General features: G+C 38.6%; 1 protein-coding gene across 5 annotated transcripts in view; it reads left to right on the top strand.

Annotated features, from left to right (window-relative positions):
- The window catches only part of kif21a (kinesin family member 21A), a 138,300-nt gene that overhangs the window by 89,943 nt on the left and 21,510 nt on the right, over positions 1-26,847 (top strand). For 2 of the 5 annotated variants that reach the window (XM_073066259.1, XM_073066257.1), the window contains exons 20-26: positions 1,261-1,452; positions 3,122-3,223; positions 4,689-4,854; positions 8,975-8,995; positions 11,738-11,795; positions 19,113-19,167; positions 19,578-19,804. In XM_073066259.1, coding sequence (XP_072922360.1) covers positions 1,261-1,452; positions 3,122-3,223; positions 4,689-4,854; positions 8,975-8,995; positions 11,738-11,795; positions 19,113-19,167; positions 19,578-19,804 — 821 coding nt within the window. The remainder of the gene's footprint in view (positions 1-1,260; positions 1,453-3,121; positions 3,224-4,688; positions 4,855-8,974; positions 8,996-11,737; positions 11,796-19,112; positions 19,168-19,577; positions 19,805-26,847) is intronic. The other 3 variants (XM_073066258.1, XM_073066260.1, XM_073066261.1) reach the window with 3 other exon arrangements.

The following is a 26,847-nucleotide window of genomic DNA, read 5'->3' as shown; positions in this document are numbered from 1 at the left end:
TCTGATGGACCGAAAGACTGTGGAACAGTGTGCTGTGGTCAGATGAGACCACATTTCAGCTAGTTGTCGGAAAAAAACGGGCGTTCTCCGTGCCAAAGATGAAAACGTCCATCCTGATTGTTATCAGCGAAGGTGCAAAAGGCAGTATTTGTGATGGTATGGGGGTGCATCAGTGCCCACGGCATGGGTGAATTGCATGTATGTGAAGGTACCATTGACTCTGAGGCATATATTAGGATGTTAGAGAGACATATGTTGCCATCAAGGCGACATCTCTTCCCGGGACGTCCATGCTTATTTCAACAGGACAATGCTGGACCACATTCTGCACGGGTTACAACAGCATGGCTTTGTAGACACAGAGTGCGTGTGCTTGACTGGCCTGCTGGCAGTCCAGATCTATCTCCTATTGAAAATGTATGGCGCATCATGAAGAGGAGAATCCGACAACGGAGACCACGGACTGTTGAGCAGCTGAAGTCTTATATCAAGCAAGAATGAACAAAATTTCCAATTGCTAATCTACTACAATTAGTATCTTCAGTTCCAAAACGATTAAAAAGTGTTATTAAAAGGAACGGTGATGTAACACAATGGTAAACATGCCTCTGTCCCAACTTTTGTTGAGTGTGTTGCAGCCATCAAATTCTAAATTTGTGTATATTTACAAAATACAATTAAGTTGGTCAGTAAAACTATTGAAAATCTTTTCTTTGTACTTTTGTCAGTTAAATAAAGGTTCACGTGAATTAACATTTCACAGAATTTTGTTTTTATTGCATTTTGGAAAATATCCCAACTTTTCTGGAAATGGGGTTTGTAATATCCAAAATGATTATCAATGCCTTTAAATTTTTTGTATTTCCTAGCTTGTTGAAGTAGTGGAATTGTTTCCTTTTCACTCCCGGCCATTTCTGGTATCTCCATGCCTAAATGCTTAAAACCACAGTGAGCAAAACAGTGCTGAATCGTCTTACTGCTTATTTCTCACCAGTTATCAGTGACAACACTCACAAGCACATGCAACTGAAGCTATTTAAAAACTGTTTGCTCTAAGCATGGTGTTGAGTCTAACGGCCACACAAGTGTCCCAAGTAAGTGGTTGCCCCAATTAACTGGTATCCACTGTATTTTGTATGTCTTTGTATAAGCATTAAGCAATGCAGCCAGCATGAAGAGCAGTATTAATTTGTTATATTTCAGAATGTTATTGGTTCTCAGCCTTCAAATTGTTTATCTGTTCCATTATTAATATTACAGCAACGTGAAGATTTGACTAAAAGACGAGAGAAACTGAACAGAAGGAGAGAAAAGTTTGCTCTGGACTGTGTAGATGATAAAGCAATTCATAGCATTAGTGAAGAAACAGAATCACTTAGTGCAAATATTGACTATGTTAATGATAGTATTTCTGAATGCCAAGCCAATATAATGCAGATGGAGGAAGCAAAGGTAAGGCAATTTACTATTTTTTCTTAGTGTTTCTGATAGAAAAATAAGTGTCTGTATATATAATTTCCAATGACTTCCTTAATTACAGTTTATCATTCTTCCACACCAAAGTATAAATGGAATGGAGTGAAGATTTTTTTTAAATCTATTGTACCTCTTCAGATTCTAATGTAGCTAATTTTTAGATTCAGCTTAAGGGTGCACATTAGGTGCCTATTGGCATTTGCCCTTAACTTTAGTATTTCTTGCCAGTAGTTTAATGAATTCAGTGCTTTCAGGAAAGAAGTCATAATTTGAACAGTTTCCCTTACGCTATCGAACATGCAGTGGTCTAAAGCTTAAAAAGATTTTGCACAATAACAGTTCCATTATAGCTATGACTAAAGTTATGTGGTGATCACGGCATTTAACTAAACCCGTAATTCCAAATTGTGGTATAAAATAGATCATTAGGGTCCGAGATCTTGAAGTTTCATTCTGTAAGTTAGTTATCCGTAAACACTGTGTATGAACAAGGAAAGTAAGTAACTAATTGAACAAGTAGCAAATAACCACCAATCTCCCTCCTGGCACTTATCCTTGCAAGCTACACCTGTCCATTCACCTTCTCCCTCAACTCCATTCAGGACCCAAAACAGTCCTTCCAGGTGAGACAACACTTAATTTGCTGGTCTGTTGGAGTAATCTGTTGTGTCTGGTGCTCCTGATACAGCCTCCTCTACACTGGTGAGACCTGTGGTAAATTGGGGGACTAGTTCGTCGAGCACCTTTGCTCCATCTGCCAGAAGTGGAACTTCCCAATGGCCAAGTATTTTAATTCCCACGGCCTCCTCTCATGCCACAATGAGGCCTTCCTTAGGGTGGAGGAACAACACCTTGTTTTCTGCCTGGGTAGCCTCCAACCTGATGGCATGGTCTCTCCCTCCGGTAAAAAAAATCTCTCAACCTCCCCTCTTCTTTTCCCCCACTCTGGCCTCTTACCCTTTCTCACTTGCCTATCACCTCCCCCAGGTCTCCTCCTTCCCTTTCAGATTCCTCCCTCTCCAGCCCTTTACCTTTCCTACCCACCTTGCTTCACCAATCATTTTTTAGCTAGTCCCCCTCACCCTCCCACCACCTTTTTATTCTGGCATCTTCCCCTTTCCAGTCCTGAATGAGGGTCTCTGCCTGAAACAATGACTGGTTGTTCATTTCCATAGATGCTGCCTGAACTGATGAGTTCCTTGGCATTTTGTGTATGCTTCAAGTAACAATATTTTCAATAATGTGAGGGGGGCAAGGTGTGATGGTCCATTAATAGATTCATCTAGTTTATACAGAAAACAGTTGTACTAACTTGTCTGCATATTCTAATACTAGTATGCTTGAATGAACCTCTTCAGAACTACACAGTGTAGATGCATTTGATTGGCAAAAACAAGTATCAACATTCTGTTGCTCTCTGTGCAGCTGGTTCAATGGATTATTTTTCTTTCCTTTCTTTATTTTGGCAATATGTCTTCCCAAATGGTTGTGCATTTATAAAAATCATAAATATTGTAACACTCAGCTGATCAAGCAGCATCTGTGAAAAGAAGCAGTTAATATTTCAGGTTAAAGTTGCATTATGAGAACTATTCTTCATTCTCCAACACTGAAAACAGTAAGATTATTTAATTTCATTTTGCAGGAGGAAGGAAGAACAGTGGATGTTTCAGCAGTGATCAGTTCTTGTACTTTGACAGAAGCTCGTTACATGTTGGATCACTTTCTCACAATGGTTATTAATAAGGTAAATCTGTGATCAAAACTTGGCCCAATTGAATTAAGTCAATTAGTCTTCATATAAAACTGAAGTTAATAGGTCAAGTAGTGGGAATCTCTGGTGGATAATGTAACCTCTGGTGCATCCATTATTCAGTACTGAAGTTTTTGAAGTTAAAGGTTGAATGTGTAGCATAGCCACATTAGACCATTTGTCTGTACTCCCTTATTCCCATGATTCCTACTGATTCCCCTGCTCTCCACTAACAGTATAGATAGTTTGCAGCAGCCTATTACCAGCATGTTTTTGGGATCTAGGAAGCAACAAACATCCAGGGAAATCCCACTTGGGGAGAATTGCAAACTCCATACAGGCAACACTCGAGTTCAGGTCCAAACTTAGATTGCTGGAGCAATGCCACGGCAACAACAACTGTTGTGCTACTGTGCCAACCGCAACTAGGAAGTACCTGATTGTGGCAATCTGGAACACTGATGTATGCCGAAAAAGCATTGACATCAACTCATGCTGAACTTCACTTTTAATTCTAGTCAACTTTTCCTATCATCTTATGGACTTCAATTTTTCCGATCAATCCCCATGTTAGGTATTGTGAAATTTCTTGGTAAAATCCATGTAAGCAACATTAAGTGTGCCATTCATCAGCTCTCTATCTGGTGATAATGACCTCCCTTCATAAATTGCTGCAGTTCTTGATAAAATTATCTATCAATAAAATTATTTACTCTGTCCCTAGTTTTTTTAATAATTTAACTGCAACAGTATCTGAGAATGCAAATTATTTGTTTTATGCATCACTGACTTCTTGTATAATTCAATTTTTTAAAAATATAGATTGGTATTGGGGTGGCTAAAACAAATAATTGCTCGTTGATTAGAAAATGGTGACGAATACATTGGGGGTTATTTATACATACCTGATGAATGACTTGTGTGCTTTATTTGGAGCTCTATTAACTAAGTATATTTCTTCACTGCTGCTCAGGTTTCTAGATTTTAAACTAAAGTGTCATTTTATTGCTTCTGTCTAAGATTTGACTTCCAGCTAATGAATGCTTCAGGTTTATAATCTTTGACATCCTGGATAAAAATGGTCATTGAGCAGTACTGGAATTCATGGAATTCCTCACTAAGTGGCTTGTAATGGACTGTTTTTGGCATTGAAGCCTGAAATTTTAGAATTTTTCAAGTTGTGTGTTTTTAAAAGTATACAGTTGAGGTGTTTTTCCCCACTAGAGGAGAACTTTGACCCTAGCTTTACTACTTTTAAAAGAAATGGTATGTTTTAGGATGAAAAAGATTAGTGTTAATATTAGTCTTGATGGTTTTGGACAATCTTCAAGAACAAATTATGATTTGGAATAACTTTTCAATCTTTATTGAGGTTGAGGAAGACTTTAACCCGTGATTTGATTAATTGCTTTAACTATGTTAGAGAGCAGACGTCAGAATGTATTTTGTCTGGTCTTAGGGTCTTCAGGCTGCTCAAAAGGAATCTCAAATTAAAGTTCTAGAAGGCAGAGTAAAGCAAATAGAAATTAACAGTTCAACTCAAAATCAACTGCTATTCCATATGTTGAAAGAGAAAGCTGAATTTAATCCAGAACTTGAAGCTTTACTTGGAAATGCTTTACAAGGTAAATGTTCTATGCTTCTCTTCATATTTGCATGCATTTTTTGTTTCCAGTGCATGACATTAAGATTTAATTGCACAGTTGCTAGCATCTTTAATTAATATGTTTGGAATTAAGTTTTGTAATTTTGGTGTATGTTGAAATAAATCCAGTCAATAAATTTGCTTTGGGAAAAATAACTCAAAATAATTATAAATCAAATTTATTTGGTTATGTAAGTTAGACATTTCAGGTGCATTCCTCAGGGTTAATGTAACATAGGCATTTTAACTAAGTTCAAAATATTTAACTTTTAGACCATGTTGAAATAGCATATTGTCAGGCATTAGTTCCCTTAAAACTAATGGCTTCAAACAATCCAAGACTATGAGCATTTTGGATCAGCTGGAGGTCACGAAGAAAGGGACATTGTCCTGGATTTCGGGTCAGTGATGAAGTAGTACTTGTTACCATCCTATTGGAAGGTTACCCCAAAAAGGAGCACAAGGCTCTGCCATGTATTCTCCTTTTTCATTGTGATTTGTAATTGCTGTACCATTTCAACAGTTACTGTGCAAACCAACAACTATGCCATTATTAAGCTGGTTTGGCTGCAAAGACTCTTGATGTGCTTTTTTGAACAGGACAGTATTAACGTCATAACATGAAAGAAGAGCAGAAGTAGACTTAAGTTCTCCAACCTTGCTACATACTGATTTGATCTTGACATTCATTATCCTGCCAATTTGCCTAAACCCTTGATTCCCTCTTGGAACAAAAATATATTAATTTTACCTTGCTCATCTCTCTTGAGGAGTGTTCTTCCAAAGATTCATGATCCCCTGAGATCGGGAATCCCATCTGAACCCCTTGTTCTGGAAAACATACATTCAAATTTCCATACTGGTACCCAACCAAACTCCCTCAAATACTGATAAAACTAGAATTTTAGGTCTTTCATTCTTAATATCGATGAGTATGGACTTACCTTGCTCCATTTAAAGAAAATACATTCATCCCAGGATACAACTAAATAAGACTTGTCTGAACACCCTCCATTGCAAGTATATTCCTCAAGTGAAGAGATCAAAATTACAAGAGTGTTCTCACCAATGCCGTATTGTAGCGGGGCTTCTCTACTTCTATCCTCCTTGTAAAAGAAGCCAGTATACCATTATATGGTAACTTTGTTCCATATGCAAGAACATAGAGGTCCTAATGAATAGCAGCATTCTGTGCTGTTTCCATACTTAAATAATATTTGGCTTCTGTCTTGCAACTGAATGACCTCAGTTAAGTTGCAGATGCCAAATTTTTGTCCACTCAAATGTCCTATTGCTACTTTTAATTTTTCACCATTTCTGTATTGTTAGCACAATTGATAGCAATATATTCAATCCCTACTTCAGGGAATCATTAATAACTGTAAATAGCTATGGCGTCAATGTTGATCCCTGCGGTGCTTTGCCAGCTACAGTTTGCCTAACCTAAATTGAATTTTATTCATTATGACTCATTCTATTAGCCATTTATCTCCATGCTGTTATGTTCCCCCTAGGGCTAATGTCCTGGGCTCTTAATTTTGGTAGTAATGTTTTATATGGCACTTTATTAAATGTTTTTTGGAATGCTAAATGTAAGTATTAATGGGGTTCACTTTATCTATCCAGCTGGTTGCATCCTCAAAGAATTTAACCAATTTGTCAAACACAGTTCACATTTCTTAAATCAGGAGTCATATTTGTTTTATGTTCTTTAAGGTTTCTATAATTACCTAATTATGTATTACCACAATTTCCAATGGGCAGGTGCCAAGTCAACTAGCCAATAAATTCCTATTACTTATATCTCCCCTGTCTTTAATACTGGCTTTATATTTGTAGTTTTCCAATCTGCTAGGATCTTTCTTACTCTTTGGCATGTTATGTTGGCAAAATAAATGTTTTGGAGGTTAATCACTTAACTTAGTAAGCAGATACCTTCCAGGAGTCAAATGATAAGATTTAAATTGTTTGTTATGCAAATATATGGACAAGGAGACTACAAGGGCAAAATTATGGATGGCAATGAAAGAAGATTGGGTTTGAAATTGTGAGCCAGAAACTTCTGATTTTAGGTTTTGGAAAATGGAAATCAATAACCATTGGAGAAACTAACCAACATTTCAAGTTTCCACTCTAATAGCTTGCTTCAAGTTGAGAGTGAATCTAATAGACTTGTGACCGCTGGTAAGAGCTCAAGAAGAAAGCTTTTTCTAGAACCATTTTGTTGAAGAATTTTATGGTTCCCCCAACATCATGCAGTAAAGAATTTATGTAAGGAGTCTTTGGGAAAAGAATTATTTTTGTTTTTGCAGATCAGACTTTTTGGATTAACATTTTATGTAGCTAGATGATCATTGACTCTGTGCCCAGCAATCAGTTTCTGACCGTCTTTACCTTTCAGGTTTGTAAGATGATTTGTGGGGATAAAGGGGGTTAGTCCCAGTGCAACATCTTGCTCTTATAGTTTGGTTTCACAAACTTTCTTTTACACAATAATGGGCTTTACCAATTGCACTTTTTCCATCGTGAGTGGTCCTTAATTCTGGGGCTGTTATAACCTGCTTAATTTAATCTCTTGGAAAGGCTTCCATAAATCTGGTACACATTAGTAAACCTGATGTTTATCCGACCTACTGCATTACCCACAAGTATAATTCACTGGGGATTCATACTACAAGAATTTTTCTTGGGACATGAAATTGTCACCCATGAATCATACATGCTATGGAAGATTTAGTCTTTAACATGTTAATCTGTTCTTTTTTTGTTTACTGACAGTTGATCGGTAAACTCTAATCTACACATTAGTCATCCGTGCAAATTTCGGCAGTATTATCAATGTTCTTTGGGTTGTAATTTGTAGTACTGCCAAGTTAATCATTGGAGAATCTGGAACTAAAACTTTGCAATGTAGATGCTTAAACTCATCTCAAATATAGATACCTCTGTGTTTTCCCAAATTAGTTAGTATAAAATGGAGTGATCACTAGTAAAATAATTCAAATCTTTAATTATCAAGGATTAATTAATGAGGTGTTAAATTGTGAATTGTTTACTTATTCTAAATAAGCTATTTTATAAATGCTAAGGATCTTAATGTATCCATGAAGGTACTCAACGCATAAGAATAACGTTCCACCTACATATGCTTTCACAGTTGGTTAAACTGTATGCCAGCCTTACCAACTGTTACAACTTTCTCTTGGTTTGAATTCAAAAACTTTAAAATAAAATTTTAATTGCATTTTGAAATAAAAATTTGAAATATTTGTCATTTAAACAATTGAGTTATTTGTGATTCAACATTAATTAAAATTGGAAATGATCTGAAACTTACTGCACTCATCCCAAGATGTTCCTGATCTGTTGTTGAATCTGCACTAGACAGATTTCCCAGCTTAACAGCTAGAACTCCATGAGCAGTCCATGACTGGAGTGCAATTAGACAGACAGCAACAGTGACCTTGAAGTTTGGTGCTTCCACGGAAACAGAACTGCTGGGTTGTCTGATTGCTAAGTGGAGAAATGCTGAAAGTTTTACAGGATTTCACAAGAAAATCCAGATAGCATCTTGTCTCCAAAATTCTGCCTGACCTGCTGAGTATTTTCAGCATTGATTTTCTACCTCAGAATTCAATCTTTTATTAATTTTAATGATTTTTGCCAGACGTTACAGCTTCAACCTTGTTGATCATTTCCTACAGTGTGTAGTTTAAATTGTGACTTCACATTGGCAAAGTTTTAAAAAAAAACATGAGTGAATATATAGGATAAGATTTCAGTGTGAGCTCCTGCAATAATACTAATTGTATTTCTCAGTTTCTCAACACAAGTACTTCTATGCATAGAAATAAAATTAATAATCCAGTATTGTTCACCAAATATAATGCATCAATCCATTTAAAGTTGTGATTTTTGTGCACAGATGATATTTTCACCTGTGGCATTTCTGTCAAGACAAATAGTAAATGTTACTTTGGATGTAATTTTATTTCAGCACTGGTTCATTCTTGTTGACAATAGGATATTGTTCATATATAGTGGATTCCTTTTGATTGGTTTGTTGCTCTTCTTTTTCCCGGTTACTATTATTTACACAGAGCTAGATAGCATACCTATGGGTAAGTTAATTGCGGCAAATGTTTTGTGTAACTGCATGTCTTACTAAATATGCTTGTATGCTAACAATGTTGCATCCATCATAACACCTGTTAATGTTCAAAGTCTGCATGCAACATTTAATGAGATATGAATGCAGATTATTATTTTCCCAGACTCACTATCACCTTTTGCATCATGTACCATTGAATCCTTGTATACACATGCTCCAGAAGTTAACAACTGACCAATGTGGCAAAATGTTGACTCCATTCACACTGAATGTTCAACACTGTTGCCCTGGATCCTTTTCATCTGTTCATTTTTATTTAACTTCATTCTTTCTTAAGATTTATTGTGAAAGTACAATTGATATAAATGTATCATTTTGGAGGTATCTTGCACTAATCCAAAACACAAAAATTGATATGTACAAACTGGAAATTGTAGTCATTATCTCGTGTTTAAAATTAAGATTAATAATTTTCATAAACATTTTGCAACTTGGAGGAAGGTTTCTCAAACCAAGAAGTAACACGGGTTCTATTTAGCAATCTGTAGAGTTAAATTCAACAGTAATTCACTGACCTGGTCTTGATCACAATCAATATTTTGGTCTTTGTCTCCTGAATTATTATTTGTTTTGTTTTTACTTGGGATTGTGAAGCTAATTACAATCATGTGCATTGCATATGTGTAACTGGTGTTTAGATTATTAAAGGTCAAAATTTGAATAGTAAGTTTGCTTTATATTTAAAATGCACTGTAGACTTAAGTAAACTAAATCCTTGTTCCAAAAGAATTCCCTTCTGGGTCTTCCATCAAAGAAAACAGTGGAACCTTGTCTGATTTTTCAAATAATGTCATCTATTTTTGATTATTAGCTTTGTTACATCCAGTAATGGAAATGTGAAACCTGTGTGCAAAACAGTTCTCTAATAATCCCTTTTGGTGTGAGATTAATATCTTCCAAAGGGAACAGAATTCAGCTGTTGAGAAACTTTAGACTTGAATTGAGCATTGTTTAGAAGATACTCAGTGATCATTCTACAAGAAGCATTCTTGGATAAACAAACAATACAGAAAGTCTAGAAACCCAAATCAAAGGCTGACTTCAGAGGGAATTAATTTCTGGTCTTTTCATCTAGAACATGTCAAGTAGAAATTACTTCCCTTAGGAATCAAAGAGCAAAATAGCATGGATACAAGCTCTTCAGCCCAATGATCCCCATGGTGCCCAGCCAGTTTGTCCCAATTTCCTGTGTCCCCTTGAAGCTCTGCCTTTTCATGTGCCTATCCAAATGCTCCTTAAATGATACTATTGTACTTGCCTCAACTACTTCCTCTGGCAGCTCATTAGATGTACTCACCACTCTCTGGATAAAAATGTTGACCCTCAGATCACATTAATTTTTTTCTCCTCTCACCCTAAACATATGCCTCTAGTTTTGGACACCTGTACCCTGTGGAGAAAATTCTTACTATGTCTCTCATAACTTTATACACTTAATGTAAGATCACTCCTCATTTTCCCATGTTCCAGGGAATAAAGACCTGAACCGGCCAACTTCACCCTACGGCTCAGGCCTTCAAGCCTTAGAAATGATCGATCAATTTGTATGTTATGCTTTAATTGTCTGTCTACTTTTATGTTGCAGCCCATGCACATTCAAGAGTGTATCATGTAATCTTGAACCAGTTATCCACCAACACTAATAGAGAGTACTTTGGCAGAAAATAAGTGATTGGTATTACAGGGCAAACACGCAAGTGTCTTTTATTTTGAGCTAATACTTTCTTTTATAAGTCATACACTAACTTCTCTGTAATCTTAATTTATGCACAAGACCCCATTTAAAGTATTCCACTTGGAGAGTGAAAACATAGTGAGGGAAGAGGGGTTCCAGTAGAGTTTGGACCAGTCTACTGTAATTCTTGCAGAGTGATTGAATTTCAGGCCATAATAACTGGCAGATTCCTTGTCCATGAAGATGAATGCTATTTTTTGTTTCAATTTAGTTGAAAATGAGCAGCAGATGTTTTGTTTGTAAATCCATGGCAAATAGCAATTATAAGCATCTTTCTTTTTGTTTCAGCCATTCTATTTGTCATATAAAAGTTATTGCCAGGACTTGCCTTTATTGTCCAAATTGTACTTTAAACTCCTGTATATAATGGGATCTGAAGATGTTCCCATTTTGGTTATGCTATAAACAACAGTTGACATTAATCTTTCAGTGCTGCTAGAAAGAATGTTTTGGGATTTGGATGGAATTACTATAAAGAAGTAGTGAAGTGTATCCAAGTCAAGGTGATATGATGTTGATGTAAACTTGTTCAGAAAGTCTTATGTACCTGTTGTCCTTTTGTATTTCCAAATATAGTGATATTGATGTTGTTATTTAGCTGGGAAATTAAAATTACTTCATGAATACATTTGAGAAAAGGTCTTGTGGAGTTCAAGGACTTTGTAATGCCTGGACTACAAAATGTGTAGTATGCTGGTACGAGGCATATGTTTTGCTTATTTCAAGTCATCAAGTCAGTTTTATTGTCATGTCATGAGGTATTTCTCATGTACCTTGATTACTGTCCTAAACCTCACCAATGTATCTCTGACTTTCTGCACAGATGTTATGAAATGCAGGGGTGATTGTAATTATAGATGTATTTTAAGTTTGTAGACATTTACAATTTCTGTGAATTATTGTATAATTGTAAAGCAAATCGAAAGGGTAACATTTGTGTTTTCTACCAAATTATAGAAGATGGAGCTGAAAGCAGTGAAGAAGAAAATGTATCTAGTCCTGGAATGGAAGGCAGGTGAGATGATGTACTCAGCATTAAAGCATATTGCAAGTTTATTGCAAGCTAGTAAGTTTTTATTGTTTAATTTAAAAATTGTACAAGTACTTGGCTGAACAAGAAGTAAAAATATCATTTTAAGGATGCAAATTGATTTGGAGGCACCAAATTGCTTTTAATGCTGACTAAATTTGGGGGAACAAATTTGAGAGCTGGTGAAATTATATCATTGCTAATGTGACAACATCTTACAATTTCTATCATTTAAGTCTATTGTAATACATTGTTGGGACATGCAGTATTCCCAACAGGGTAGTGTTAACATAAGAATCTGTCACATTTTCAACTTTCCTCACTCTGCTTAAGAATTAATGGTAGCAACTCAGTATAGTCACTCTTCCCTACCTAGAATTCCACTTTTTGGTATATGTTTGGAGTAAGGCTGTGAGGAAGGAAGCAGAATAAGCCTAGCAAAACTTAAATCTGCATTTGTTTAATAGGTTGTTGGTTATCATGTTCTCTGTTAGCCCTGCAGATGACATCTTTCATTACTTTGAGAGTAGACTGTCTGATAACCAGTCTATCTTTTGTGAACAGGAAAAGATAGATCTGGGCAGATGCCTGTACTGAATTCGAACTACAACAGCTTGGTTAATGGTTTTGCAGTTTCTGGAGTCTTTTTTTCTCAGAAAATGTTTGAAATGTTATCTGAATTCCATGCTTTAATCAGTGCTCTTAACCCTTTAGTGCATAGAATGAATCAAGTTGTCAGTGGCTGACTTCTATCATGATTGCATCTCAGGGAGAGGGGAGCTAAAATGGAAAATACACTCAAGGCTAAACATCAAGCTTGTCTTAAGCAATCACATGTTGAACTTGACCATTACTGAGGATAAAGATGTTCTGGAGCTGCTATCTCCTTTAGCTATTTAATGACTGCATATCATGCTTTAGTTAGATTCTTTGGAGTTACTTAATGCTACATGTTACATGCGTTTTTGCACTTTGGCACATGTCTAGTCTGGAGTTGCTGCTTCAGCAATTTGGCACCGCACCTTCTGGTATAGTTGGCATACTCACGCTTGTGATCATTTGAGCCAGGAATGATTTTTCGGCATGGTAATAATGGTAGAGTGAACTAAATGTTGGACTGTAAGTTGCACATTGTGATAGAGCACATTGCTTCTGTTACTATTGGCCTAGAGGGCTCATGGTTTTTTCCTATTGAGATGCTTGGTCTGTTTCAAAACTGTTCAATTTACTACATTTGCGAGTGCATGAACAGTGAGCTCCCTGGGGAATTCGTTTCTGCATCTATAGCAGGTATATTGATAATGGTGATGGTTGATTTATGATATTTTACATAAGTTAGGTTTGTATTCATTGGAATTTGTAAGCTGATAGGTGCCTTGATGAAAATTTTCAGGATCAAGTCAAGTCACTTATTATTGTCATTTTGACCATAACTGCTGGAACAGTACAGAGTAAAAACGAGACAACGTTTTTCAGGACCATGGTACTACATGAAACAGTACAAAAACTACACTGAACTACGTAAAAAAACGGGGAAAAAAACTACACCAGACTACAGACCTACCCAGGACTGCATAAAGTGCACAAAACCGTGCAGGCATTACAATAAATTATAAACAAGACAATAGGCCCAGTACAGGGCAGTAAGTTGGTGTCAGTCCAGGCTGTGGGTATTGAGGAGTCTGTTGGCTTGGGGGAAGAAACTGTTACAAAGTCTGGTCATGAGAGCCCGAATGCTTCAGTGCCTTTTCCCAGATGGCAGGAGGGAGAAGAGTTTGTATGAGGGGTGCGTGGGGTCCTTCATAATGCTGTTTGCTTTACGGATGCAGTGTGTAGTGTAAATGTCTTTAATGGTGGGAAGAGAGACCCTGATGATCTTCTCAGCTGACCTCACTATCCACTTCAGGGTCTTGCGATCCAAGATGGTGCAATTTCCGAACCGGGCAGTGATGCAGCTGCTCAGGATGCTCTCAATACAACCCCTGTAGAATATGATGAGGATTGGGGGTGGAAGATAGACTTTCCTCAACCTTCGCAGAAAGTAGAGACGCTGCTGGGCTTTCTTTGCTATGGAGCTGGTGTTGAGGGACCAGGTGAGATTCTCCGCCAGGTGCACCCCAAAAAATTTGGTGCTCTTAACAATCTCTACCGAGGAGTCATCGATGTTCAGCGGAGAGTGGTCACAATGTGCCCTCCTGAAGTCAACAACCATCTCTTTTGTTCACATTCAGAGACAGGTTGTTGGCTCTGCCTCAGTTTGTTAGCCGCTGCACCTCCTCTCTGTATGCTGACTTGCCGTTCTTGCTAAAGGACATGTCAAAACCACAGTTAACATCCAAAGTTAAGATCAAAGGTAGATGTTTTATCTGTGAGGCAACAGAACTGGCCATCATTCTTACCTTTAGCAATTATTTATAATATCACCTCAGCCTCTGAGTACAAGGAAATATTTATCTTGCAAGCTTAATTTTAGCTTTTGGGTGTATTGAACTTGAATTTAATAAATATTGCTAATGGGGATAGTAGTGTTACGAACCCCGTAACTGGGTCACTTACCAGCAAAGATAGAGAGGTCCGTTGAAGTCTGATGGTACTATTTTTACAAGTTTTTATTTATAAAGGGGCACAAAAATAGGGTTAATACAAACATTCAGATAATATACGTCGTCAATATTCAATCTAAAGCGCGGGTATAGTAATAATCATCAATAAGAAGTAGCTCTATCGTTTTTGTCTAGGGGTAAAAATATTGTCCGATGGAAATATAAAGTCTCTCAAGTTCATGCAGGCTTTAGCCTTTGGGGACTGCTGGGTTTTCACTTGTTGGAGAGAGAGAGAGAGAGAGATTTGTGATAGGAGAAACTTGCCTGGGTCGTTCGATGAGGCCGATCCGATGTGTCGGGGGAGTTGGTTCCCCGTTGTTAGTTACAGAAACTCGTTTCTGTGGTATCAGCCACCAGCTCCCAGGCCTGAGAACCGAACACACGTGGCTTCCTTCAAATGGCTGCCCGCTATACAGGATCGCTAGCGTCTCTTCTGGTGTGTCTGAGGGGCCGTCTCTACAGCCCCTCTTTTATCTGGACTCGCCAGGTAGCAGATGTCAATCAGGTTGGGATGATGCAATCTCTCCCCGTAGCCCAGCCCACGTTGCCCTGAGAGCTGGCACGTAGTATAGGATCGCAATCCACAAAGGTGTCTCCAAGAAACAATGGCCAAATCCGTTGCTTTGTCTTGCTGAGGGGCCAGGACACATTCCAAAACCTTGAGGATTCTCTCTCATTTCCTGGGTCCAAGACCCGAATTAATAGCGATCTTGCGATTCTCAAGAAGGAGGGGGCTGGGATCATAACAGTAGCTACTGCTCAAATGCCACAAAACACATTTTAAATGTGATTTTGGAAAACAGTGCCTTAGTTTGTGAATTTTATCCCTTTTAAGTAATTTATTTGGCTTAGTGTAAATATTTATTTTACCAAGTACTCATCTGCTGCATGAAAATCAGCTATATTTTTCAGTAAAATGAAAATAAACAGCAAAATCATGTCTTGCACCGTGAGCCTAAATAAGAATTAAATAACTTTGTAAGCAATATAAAAGTTTAAGTTATAAGGCTGTCATGGGCAGAGGAGGGGGTAGTGGGGATCAGCTCCTACTACCTATTAATGCTCCTAATGGTGTGCATCCCAAATAGCCTCTGACAACCAAGTTCAGCTCCTGACCTTCATGTGTGGCTTAGCCATTTAGCCTGACAAAACTGTTTCTGCTGACAGGGGAAGGGGTAAAGATGGGTATCTTAAAACCTGTTGCTTTGGGCTGATGGGACTTGTCAGCCATATTGGCAGTTTATTTAGGAGGAAAACTCCTGATTTCACACCTCCACGGGCTTGTGGCTATACCCATTCATGAGGAAGGTTTTGGTAGTAAACCCAGCGGGGTGGGGTGGGGGGGGGGGAATGTTGGTGCTGCTGTCTGCGCCATTCCTTTGGATTCATCAGCAGCATGGAGAGAGGGAGCCTGCTACATGGTCAACAGCCTGCTCTCCATATCGTACTGCCCGGGTTTGGGTATTGACTTCAGCAGCTAGGATGCAACATTCATGGTCAACCCCAACAAATGGAATGCCTATAACAATATACAGTGCCTATAAAAAGTATTCACTCCCCTTAGAAGTTTTCATGTTTTATAATTTTACTACATTGAATCACAGTGGATTTAATTTGGCTTTTTTGACACTTATTAACAGAAAAAGACTCTTCGTGTCAAAGTGAAAACAGATCTCTACAAAGTGATCTAAATTAGTTACAGATATAAAACAAAATAATTGATTACACAAGTATTCACCCCCTATAATATGATACACCAAATCATCACTGGTGCAGCCAATTGGTTTTAGAAATCACATAATTAAGGGCCCTAGCTATATATAAACCTGTATGCAGTAAAGGTGTTTCAGTTGAGTGTAGTAAAGGTAGACCTGTATCTGGAAGGTCCACCTGCTGATGAGTCAGTATCCTGGCAAAAACTACACCATGAAGACAAAAGAACACTCCAAGCAACTCTACCAAAACCAAAAGGTTGTTGAAAAGCACAGGAGATGGATACAAGAAAATTTCCAAGTCACTGAATATCCCTTAGAGTACAGTTAAGTCAGTCATCAAGAAATGGAAAGAATTTGGCACAGCTGTACATCTGCCTAGAGTAGGCCATTCTCAAAGACATTCCCTGTGAAAGAAGGGGTCTAGTGAGGGAACCACCAAAAGACCCACGACAACTCTGGAGGAGTTACAAGCTTCAGTGGCTGAAATGGGAGAGCAGCAAAGTGAAAGCCACTGTTGGGGGGGATAAAAACTCACTCGAAATCTCGACTGGAGTTTGCCAGAAGGCATGTGGAAGACTCTGAAGTGGGAGACCCCCTCCAGCAGCAGAATAATCTCACCATCAATCAAAAGGCAGGTAGCTGGTGCTCACCTTCTTGCATTCACCTCGATGTTTCAATCTCCCTCATCACTTTAATCAGCGGACAATGGAAACTTTAATCGGTGAAATGGAGTTGAACACTGGCATGTGCTCCATCCTAAAGCCTTCTCACCTCAAGGTTTGCACACGCTGCCTCTGCCTCCAGGATTCCTCTCAGAGACTGCAGAGGGCTGAAACACCCAAACAATCTCCAAACTGCAAATCACAGGGTCCAACAGTTTCAGAATCACATTCAAGACAAAAAACAAATGTACGAGACCTAAAAGAAGTGAACTAAATGGTTTCATAAGCTATCCAGAAGATGTCAACTGAAGGAGAGTTGTATGGAGGCACCATCTTGACCAGAAGTCATGTTAGTAGGTTCTTGATTAGTAAGGTTGATAGGTTCTTCATTAGTTAGGGTGTCAAAAGTTAATGGGAAGAAGGCAGGAGAGTGTGGTTGAGAGAGATAATAAATCAACTGTGATGAAATGATGGGAGTTGACCTGATGGCTGAGCGGCCTAATTCTCCTGCAATGTCTTTTTAAATTGTTTGAAAATCATTTTTAATTTAATCTTATCAATATTACAGCATCATAACTAACACAGTACAGAACAGGCATGAGCTCTTCAGCCAATGTCCATAATGACATGTTTCTCTCTATGCTAATCTTATTTCCTTGAGCTAGATCAGTATCCTTCTGTGCCTTGCTTTTGTACATGGCTATCTCAATGTCTTAAATATAGTGATTGTTTCTCACTCCAGCAGATGTTCCAGATATAGACCAATCACACTGTTTAAAAGCTTTTCCCTTGAATCCCAAAGCTACTCCTTGTTCTTGATATTCCCAGCATGGAAAACAATTCTGACACCCTACCCTAGCTATGCCGCATAATTTTGGATACCACCTTGACTCCAGGAAAAATAAGCCCAGAAATTGAATCTTCCTCCAATCCAAGCAAAATCATGGTGAATCTCTTCTCATCAGCACTCTAAGTGCACTGTAATCAGTGGTTATTAAGTTCCTACATATATCTATTTTGCGGAAGGTGAAGAAGAGGTTTACCAGAATGCTGCCTGGGTTAGAAGGCATGTACTATAATGAGAGGATGGACAAAATAGGGTTGTTTTCTCTGGAGCGGCAGAGGCTGAGGGGAGATCTGATGGAAATTTATAAGATGGAGAGGCATAGTTAAGAGCAAGCAGACAATCTTTTTCCAAGGGTTGAAATGCCTAATACTGAATGGCATGCATTTAAGGTGAGGGGGTTAAGTTCAAAGGAGATGTGAGGGGCAAATTTATTTACACAGTGGTGTGTGCCTGGAATGCACTGCTTGGTGTGATGGTAGAGGCAGATACATGAGAGATTTTGAAGAGATGTTTAGATTGGTTCATGAATATGAGGGAAATGGAAGAATGTGGACATTGTGTAGGTAGAAGGAATTAGTTTAGTTGACATTTGATTACTAATTTAATTGATTCAGCACATTATTGTGGGCCTAAGGGCCTATTTCTGTGCTGTCTTCATCACTTACTTATGTTGCCATTTCAATGGGAACGGTGGACGAACTGCAAAGTTCTCCATATTCATTAAAATTCCTTTGAGCTTTACCATATACTGTGCATGTCCTATCTATTTTACTTTCCAAAAGCATCACCTTGCATTTATTGGAATTAACTTCCACCTGCCAATGTTCTGTATAAAATTCTATCAGATTTACATTCTGTTGTTACCTTAAACAACCTTCTTGGGTATCTGTGTTTTGCTGAAGACTGAGACACTATTCCTTGCTATATTTTGTCTTTAAAATTATATAGCAGCATTGACTAGAGCCCAAGCTCCTCTATGCAACCTTGATTAGTGAGTCAGTCAGTCTGGGAAAAGAGCCTCAGCACAATGTCAGCATTCTGGTCCAAGTCACCATTTGGATTTTGCCACCCACTGATATGGGCAGTCTGAATTGAGCACTTTGCATCTTGCCCAAGTGGTTGTGGGAAGGTGGTGGACCTGATCCAGGATAATTTGGTGCAGGGTGATTTTAAGGTGGTTAAATTATTTAAGATTAATGAGTATGGATTTTATATTACCATTTTTAGTTGAAACTGCAAAGCACTTAAATTTGTGGAGGCAAGAATTTGTTAAATGATCCAGTTAAATCTTTGTCCTTCAGATGTAGCAAATAGGTAACTCGGGTATTTAGATTATCATTTAATTGGTTAAATCCTAATTAAATTAATAGAGTAAGTTTTTGAATGCACAGTTACAACATCAGCTCAATTAAAATCATAGTCTAATGAGGAATTTTATTAATTTCTTTATGTTTTTATGTTTTGTTTTTTCACAGTTCACTGAGTTCTGACCTTATGAGGTTAACAGGTGACCTAAAACCAAAGGATAAGGTATTTGAGTCCTTTGTCACTTTTCAGCTTGGGCTTAGTATGAATTACCAGCAAGAGGGTATTACTACAGCAACTACTGCAAACTACAGAGGCTATCTGAATATTACTTTTAAAATCAGATTATTATTACAGTGCTGACTAATTTAAGGTTCACATACAGCTTTAAAATAGTGAGTATTTGCTGTAAGATAGGTTGTTGCTTCATAAGTTGCTCTAGACATTGACCAGTGGAGTATGGTTGAATTAAATCCATTCTGTTGAACTGGTTGAAAATTACACTTTAATTCATTCTAATTATTATTTATTCTGGTTATTTAAATGTCACTGTAAATCAATTTAACTATGTTCTTCTGAAATTTAATCTGTAATAATACATTGAAATTTAAATGTTTCTGCACATTATTGTACAGGCACGAAGAAGAACAGCAACACAAATGGAATTGCTTTATGCAGACAGTAGTGATTCTGCCTCAGACATAGTTGCAGGAGATCTTGCTATGCCTGTGCCATTAATGCCTGTTGCAGAGGTGCAAGAACTTGAGAAGGACGGGACTTTACAGGCTGATGCTGCTTCAGCTAGGGAAAAAGAGATATTGCCATCACCATCTGGCTTGCCCCTTAGACTTGGCAGTAGCATGTAAGTTCTGCCTGGCGTGCTCTAATTACTTCAGCATGTTGCATGGTGCTGCGTTGGTTTACTGTGGCATTTCTATCTTTTTCCTTAATTGTTATTAAAACTATATACTTTGCATTCCTTATTTTGCATGAATGCCATGCTAAAATAAAAGTAATTGATTTATAAAAGCTTCACAACACTAAAAGCATACCCAGAAATTGAGGTTCTGTAAGGGTTGTCCTTATCCAGTTCCCCTTGAATATTAAAATAAATTTAATCACTAAATATAAAATCTGATGGTAAATTATTAATTTATCTCTGATAAAAATATGGCTGTTACCTTGGGAATTTTGGGAGATAAATTATATATAGTGCCCTTTACTGTTGAACTTATTAAGTAAGATGAGAATGATTGCTATGAGTATTAGAATATTTGCTGTTTTGGGTAACCCTCACCTCCCCCTACACACACATTGCTCTAAGTTAGTGCTTTTATTGCCACTTAAGTTCTCAAAATTATAAAGTATAATTCTCCTGCTTATGGTTGTTAACTAACTGCACCATTTTCTCCTCATGCCTTTTATCTCAATGCAATTTTCTATGGGGGAGGGAAGAGATGCTTTGCTTAAGTATTTTGGTGTCCTTTCATAAAGACATGGAATTATACAGCGTAGGAGAAGGCCCTTGGGCTCAAAGTTCCCCAACTATGCTAGTTGAATTTGCCTGCATCTGGCATGCATCTCTCTAAACTAGTGGTTGCCAACCCGTCGATCACGATCGACTGGTCGATCTTTGAGACTTTCCCAGTAAATCCTGAAAAAAATGAAAAATAAATACACAAACACTGTTGAGAGATTGTTTCCGGGTTGTGGGGTTTTAGTTCCGTTCTTTCTGCCCAGTGCATATGTGTGTAACTCCCCCGCCACACACTACACAGTGTACTTCAGTGGTCCCCAACCACCGGGCTGCGAGAAAACGATATGATTTGGCAATATGAAATTATATGAGTCAGCTGCACCTTTCCTCATTCCCTGTCACGCCCACTGTTGAACTTGAACACACGCAAAGTCATTACCCAAGCGAGGTCATCAGTCGCCTAAGCACAGTGATACCCTCGTGTCAGGGATCACTGGTTGGCCTCGGGTAACCAGCCTCTTGTGCAGCCGGCGGGAAGTGCCGTTGCTACTGGCCTGGAGTGTGGACGCCACCTCTAAACTTGTTGAGCCCAACAAATGTTAGTGTGGAACCCGGTGCTAAAATATTTGCGGACAACCTAATTCGGGCTCAGGGTTTCGTAAGTAGCAGAGCAGCTACGTTGCTGCAATCTACTGAAAGTCATCCCTCGAGCCAAACTTTTGTTGGCTGTCTCCGGACTGCGACCGCCGCGGCCCCAGCACGGAGACCTCTAGTCCTGACCTTGTCCTCTCACCCCACCCATGACCAGACGCACCTGGCCAAGGCGTCTGGCGGCGGGTGGGTGGGAGGCTGGAGTTCAGGCCCGGAGGCTGGCTAATGAGGCCATGAAGCCCTCAAAACTGCTTTGTTGCCTTGAGTCCAAGCACCCTGCACTTAAAGACAAACCCATTGAGTTTTATCAACGGAAAAAAAGTGAGCAAGCGGGACAGAAGCTAAGTGCTGAGAGCCACGTAAACTGAATTGTGAAATAGACTAGACATAAGGAACCTGCTTCAAGTATCACTGTATTCCGTTCGTGATTAACAGCCCCCCGTCAGCCGGTCCGCAAGAATATTGTCAGTATTAAACCAGCCCGCGGTGAAAAACAGGGTGGTGACCTCTGGTGTACATACATTATTTTAATTTCTGGGTTGTGGGGTTTTACTTCCTGTCTTTTCTGCCCAGTGCGCATGCGTGTGACTAACCGATTTAGTAGGTCAGTCTTGCCTTTCACTAAGGCCGAGGTAGGGGATCTTAGGCTTAAAAACGTTGGTGACCACTACTCTAAACTTTTCCTGTCCATATATTTATCAATTATCTTTTAAACAGTATTGTACCTGTCTCAAATACTTTTATCCTGCAATAGTTTGTTTTTCATTTTATTTCCCCTTGCCCTTAATTTATTCCACTCATTCATTCATCATGTGCTGTGTCGTATGATGTGGGTGATCATGGTCTTCCATCTGTCTTTAATATGATTCTTGTCTCTATCCATAACCATGATTCTTGGCAATTTTTTCTACAGAAGTGGTTTGCCATTGCCACCTCTTGGCAGTGTCTTTACAAGGCAGGTGACCCCAGCTATTATCAATACTCTTCAGAGATTGTCTGCCTAGAATCAGTGGTTGCATAACCAGGACTTGTGATGTGCACCAGCTACTCATATGACCATCCTCCACCTGCTCCCATTGCTTCACATAACCCTGATTTGGGGTTGGGGTGGTGAGGGATGGTGCTATGCAGGTGTTACACATTGTCCAAGGGTGGTCTGCAGGGTCGCAGAGGAAAGGAGCACTTTACACTTGCACACTTCCTTTGGTAGAGACATAGCTCCACCCATCACCCATTAATTTATTCACTTAAGTAAAAAAATTTGAAATAAAGCTTTTTTCATGATTTTTTTGAAACCTTGGGATTGCCATCATTTTCTCTATATTCTGCTTTACAACCTGTTGTGTTATTAACTCTCCTAAATATATTCTCTTAAAATCTATCACTTTACACCCGATTTTCTACTCTTGTGGCACCTAGTGAATGGGAGAGAGAGAGAGAGAGAGTGAAAGCGCGCTTTTAAAGAAGTACAGGTGGCCCCCGTTTTTTGAAAGTTCGCTTTACAACAGCTCACTGTTACAAAAGACCTACATTGGTACCTGTTTTCACTAACCAAAGAGGATTTTCACCTTTATGAAAAAAAGATGCCTGCTTTATACGTGTGTTTACCCTGAGAAAGACTACCATGACCGTGAAGCCTTGTGTGGGCAGTTGTGTGCCCATGCGTTTATGTGCCAATTTTTTTTTCTCCAGATCGATTTTGGCTCACTGTCTTCCTGATTTTTGATAAGTGAAACTACACCATACATACAATATTTCTGCTTTATACGGGCTGTATATTTATCATATCATACCATTCCTGCTTTTACTATATGTTCGTGTTATTTTAGGTTTTATGTGTTATTTGTTATGATTTGGTAGGTTATTTTTTGGGTCTGGGAACGCACAAAAATTTTTCCCATATAAATTAATGGTAATTGCTTCTTCGCTTTACGGCATTTCGGCTTACAAACGGTTTCATAGGAACGTTCTACCTTCGGATAGTGGGGAAAACCTGTACCATGATGTCCAAATGAGACAGAGACATCTTAAGGTCATGAAAGCAAAGTTTTAATACGTATTAAAGTTCCATTTATTTTGCCTTTATTTCTTTCTTTAACTTATCTATATTTCTACTACACTTCCTTCAGCTAATTAGTGGTATAAATTGCATTCATAAAAATTTGTTTTCAGGATATGTTTAATGTTAGTCGGCCAACAATTAGTTCAAGAAAATAATAGAATGTTTGCAGTTATAATCAACAAGCTCCAAAATCTGGGCCTCTATATCTTCCTCTGTAACTGATTCCTTGACTTAATCATTGGGAAACCACAGTCAGCGCAGATTGAAAATAACATCTCCTCCTCAATGACAGTCATCACAGGTGCACCTCAAAGATGCCCACTGCTCAATTGTCTCTACTCCCACAACTGTGTGGATAGGCACAGCTGAAACGCATCTATAAGTATGCCGATAACAAAACTATTGTTGGCAGAATTTCAGATGGTGATCAGGAACCGTACAGGAGTGAGATTGAGCAGCTGGTTGAGTGGAGTCACAATAACCACCATGCATTCAACATCACTAAGACCAAGGAATGGATTGTGGACTTCATGAACAGGAAGTCAAGGGAACACACAGCAGTCTCCATCAAGGGATCAGCAGTAGAACAGTGAGCAGTTTCAAGTTCCTGGGCGTCAACATTGCTGAAGAACTATCCTGGCCCAAAACATTGATGCAATTACAAAGAGGACTTGACAGCAGCTATATTTCATTGAATTTGAAGAGACTCTCAAGAACTTCTACAGATGTACTATGGAGAGCATTCTAACTGGTTGCACAACCATCTGGTATGGAGGTGCCACTGCAGAGACTCAGAAAAGGCTGCAAAATGTGATAAACTTACCCAACTCTGTCATGGGCACTAGTATCAAGGGCATCTTCAAAAGGTGATGCATCCGTCATTAAGGAATCCCATCAACCAGGACATGCCCTCTTCTCATTGCTGCCATCAAGGAGAAGGTACAGGGATCTGAAGACACACACTCAATATTTTAGGAACAGTCTCTCCCCACCGCCTTTAGATTTCTGAATGGACAATAAACCCACATACATAAAGTGCCTCACTCTTTCTTTTTCTCTCTTTAATTTTACTTCTACAAATTGTCACCATTCTTCTTTACACAATTGCTCAAGCTGCATCAGGTTTTCCTATAGGATTTCTCTGCATTCATTTTACCCTCTACCTTCACAAGCCTTCTAGGGCCTGGAGCAGTGAAGCATCCCCACAGCATGATGCAGCCACCACCATGCTTCACGGTAGGGGTGGTGTGTTTTGATGATGTGCGTAGTGTTTAGTCTGATGGCCAAAAGACTCAATTTTGGTTTCAACAGACCATAGACCTTCTTCCAGCTGACTTCAGAGTCTCCCACATGTCTTCTGGCAAACTAGCCGGGACCCCATGTAAGTTTTTTTTTCAACAGTGGCTTTTTCTTTGCCATTCTCCCATTAAGCTGGTGAAGCACTCGGGCAACAATTGTATGTGCAGTCTATCCCATCTCAGCCACTGAAGCTTTAAACTCCTCTGGAGTTGTCATAGGTCTTTTGGTGGCCTTCCTCATTAGACCCCTTCTTGCATTGGCACTCAGTTTTTGAGGATGGTCCACTCAAGGCAGATTTACAGCTCTGCCATATTCTTTCTATTTCTTGATGATTGGCTTAACTGTAATCCAAGGAATATTCAGTTCCTTGGAAATTTTCTTGTATGCATCTCCTGTGCTTTTCAGTAACCTTTTGGTAGAGTTGCTTGGAGTGTTCTTTGGCTTCATGGTGTTGCTTTTGCCAGAAACAGACTCACCAGCAGTTGGACCTTCCCAGATTCAGGTGTATTTTTACTACAGTCAATTGAAATGCACTCGGTGATCTCCATTTAACTAATTATGTGACTTCTAAAACAATTGGCTGCACCAGTGATTTGGTGTGTCATATTAAAGGGGTGGGGGAATACTTATGCAATCATTTATTTTATGTCTTGTATTTGTAATTAGATCACTTTGTAGAGATATGTTTTCACTTTGACACAAGAGTCTTTTTCTGTTGATCAGTGTCAAAAAAGCCAAATTAAATCCACTGCAATTCAATGTTGTAAAACAATAAAACATGAAAATTTCCAAGGGGGTGCAAACTTTTTATAGGCACTGTACATTTCTTATTGTAATTTATAGTTTTTTGCAATGCACTGCTGCGCAAAACATTTGCCAGTGATAACTGATTATTATTCTGATCAGTCTTGCCTCAATTCCCATCCATAATACCTTGCTCATTCAGCATGGTATTATGGCTACTTCAGGTAAAATTCTGTTGAACAGTGACCCTCTCTAAAAGTTGACATATTAATGCTTTTCCGTAATGCTTACAGTATAGACTATGTAGACTCTGAATCTCTATTTTCTTCTGGTACGTGGTAGAGCCATTAGAATTTGTTTTTCCAGTTTTCTTTTTCTTGTGAATATTTTATCATTTCCATTTTGTTTTTGGCATGCTTTTTTCATTCCAAACTTCTCTTGTTTCCTTTTCCTTCCATCCCTGTTACTTCAATTTAAATTCCTCTCATCAGGATAGTGATCTCTCACCTTACACAAGTTAAACCACTTCATGTGGAGGCACTTTGCATTCCATTGTTGTCGGAAGTGAAACCTTGTCCTTAAAGTTTTAGAAACTCATTTTTGTATCTAATTTAAAAAATGTGTGTCATGAAGTTTTTTCTCCAATTGTTCCTTCAATTGTTTCAATTTCCTTTGTGAAACTATTTTTTTCTTCCTACTATGCCAGTGTTTTTATCAAGGGGTTTTTTGAAATTACCCATACTTAAAGGTTAATCTTTCAGGAAAATGGCCAGCAAAGCTTTTTTTTTGTTCATTTCATTTCAACTGGATTTCTAAACAGCAAGCTGATAAATCTTCAAGCTACGCGAAGACCATTGTGCTTATGCACTTCAATCAGGTAAAGCCTATCCTCAGTAGAAAGAATAGTTTCTGACCTTTTATTTGTAGGGATTTGAGGATGGGGTGAGAAATTGTGATCTGAAACCTTGAAAATTACGGTCAAGCCAGAGGTGGCAAACACAGTTCCAATATTAGCCATGACTTCTGCTCTCTTTTATCTTCTATATCTGCAGGGATTATTTTAATTGTAAATATTTTTTTGATTTTTTTTATCAACTAATTAATTAGGAAGGAGGTAGGATAACTTAGTTTAAATTTCAAGGCTTTAACCAAGAATATATTTAGATTACAGCCGGCTGGTGGCATAGTAGTGGCATCAGCGCTGGACTTCGGAGCGACAGGTCCCGAGTTCGAATCTGGCCAGCTCCCGTGCACGCTCTCTTTCCGTGCCTGGGTTGAGTGTCGAGCTAACATCTCTACCTTGTAAAAAAAAACCTGGAAAGGGATGGGCTCCGCCAGGTTTCAGATGTCCAAGACACGCCGTACGATGAGCAATCACCAAAAAGATCGGTGCAAAAAGCTTGTCATGACGACGCCCCGACAACTCCACCAGGAGTTAAGGGTGCGTGCGTGCGCGCACACAGACACACACACATTTAGATTCCTTTTATTGTGAATTTAAGAAATTGAAATATTTATTCATGCTGTATATGGAGCAAGTTAAAATAATGCCGCATGCTCAAACACAGATCCTCATCTTAATTTGCTCTGCACAAAATACAAAATTTGTTAAATAAGTAGTGACATAAATATTGGTATCATCTGGCACAATTAATTTATAGACTGTCTTACA

Source organism: Hemitrygon akajei, chromosome 14 (genome assembly GCF_048418815.1).
Source record: "Hemitrygon akajei chromosome 14, sHemAka1.3, whole genome shotgun sequence".
Classification (NCBI taxonomy): domain Eukaryota; kingdom Metazoa; phylum Chordata; class Chondrichthyes; order Myliobatiformes; family Dasyatidae; genus Hemitrygon; species Hemitrygon akajei.
The sequence above is the reverse complement of the archived record's forward strand: the minus strand, read 5'-3'. Positions and strand labels throughout refer to the sequence as shown.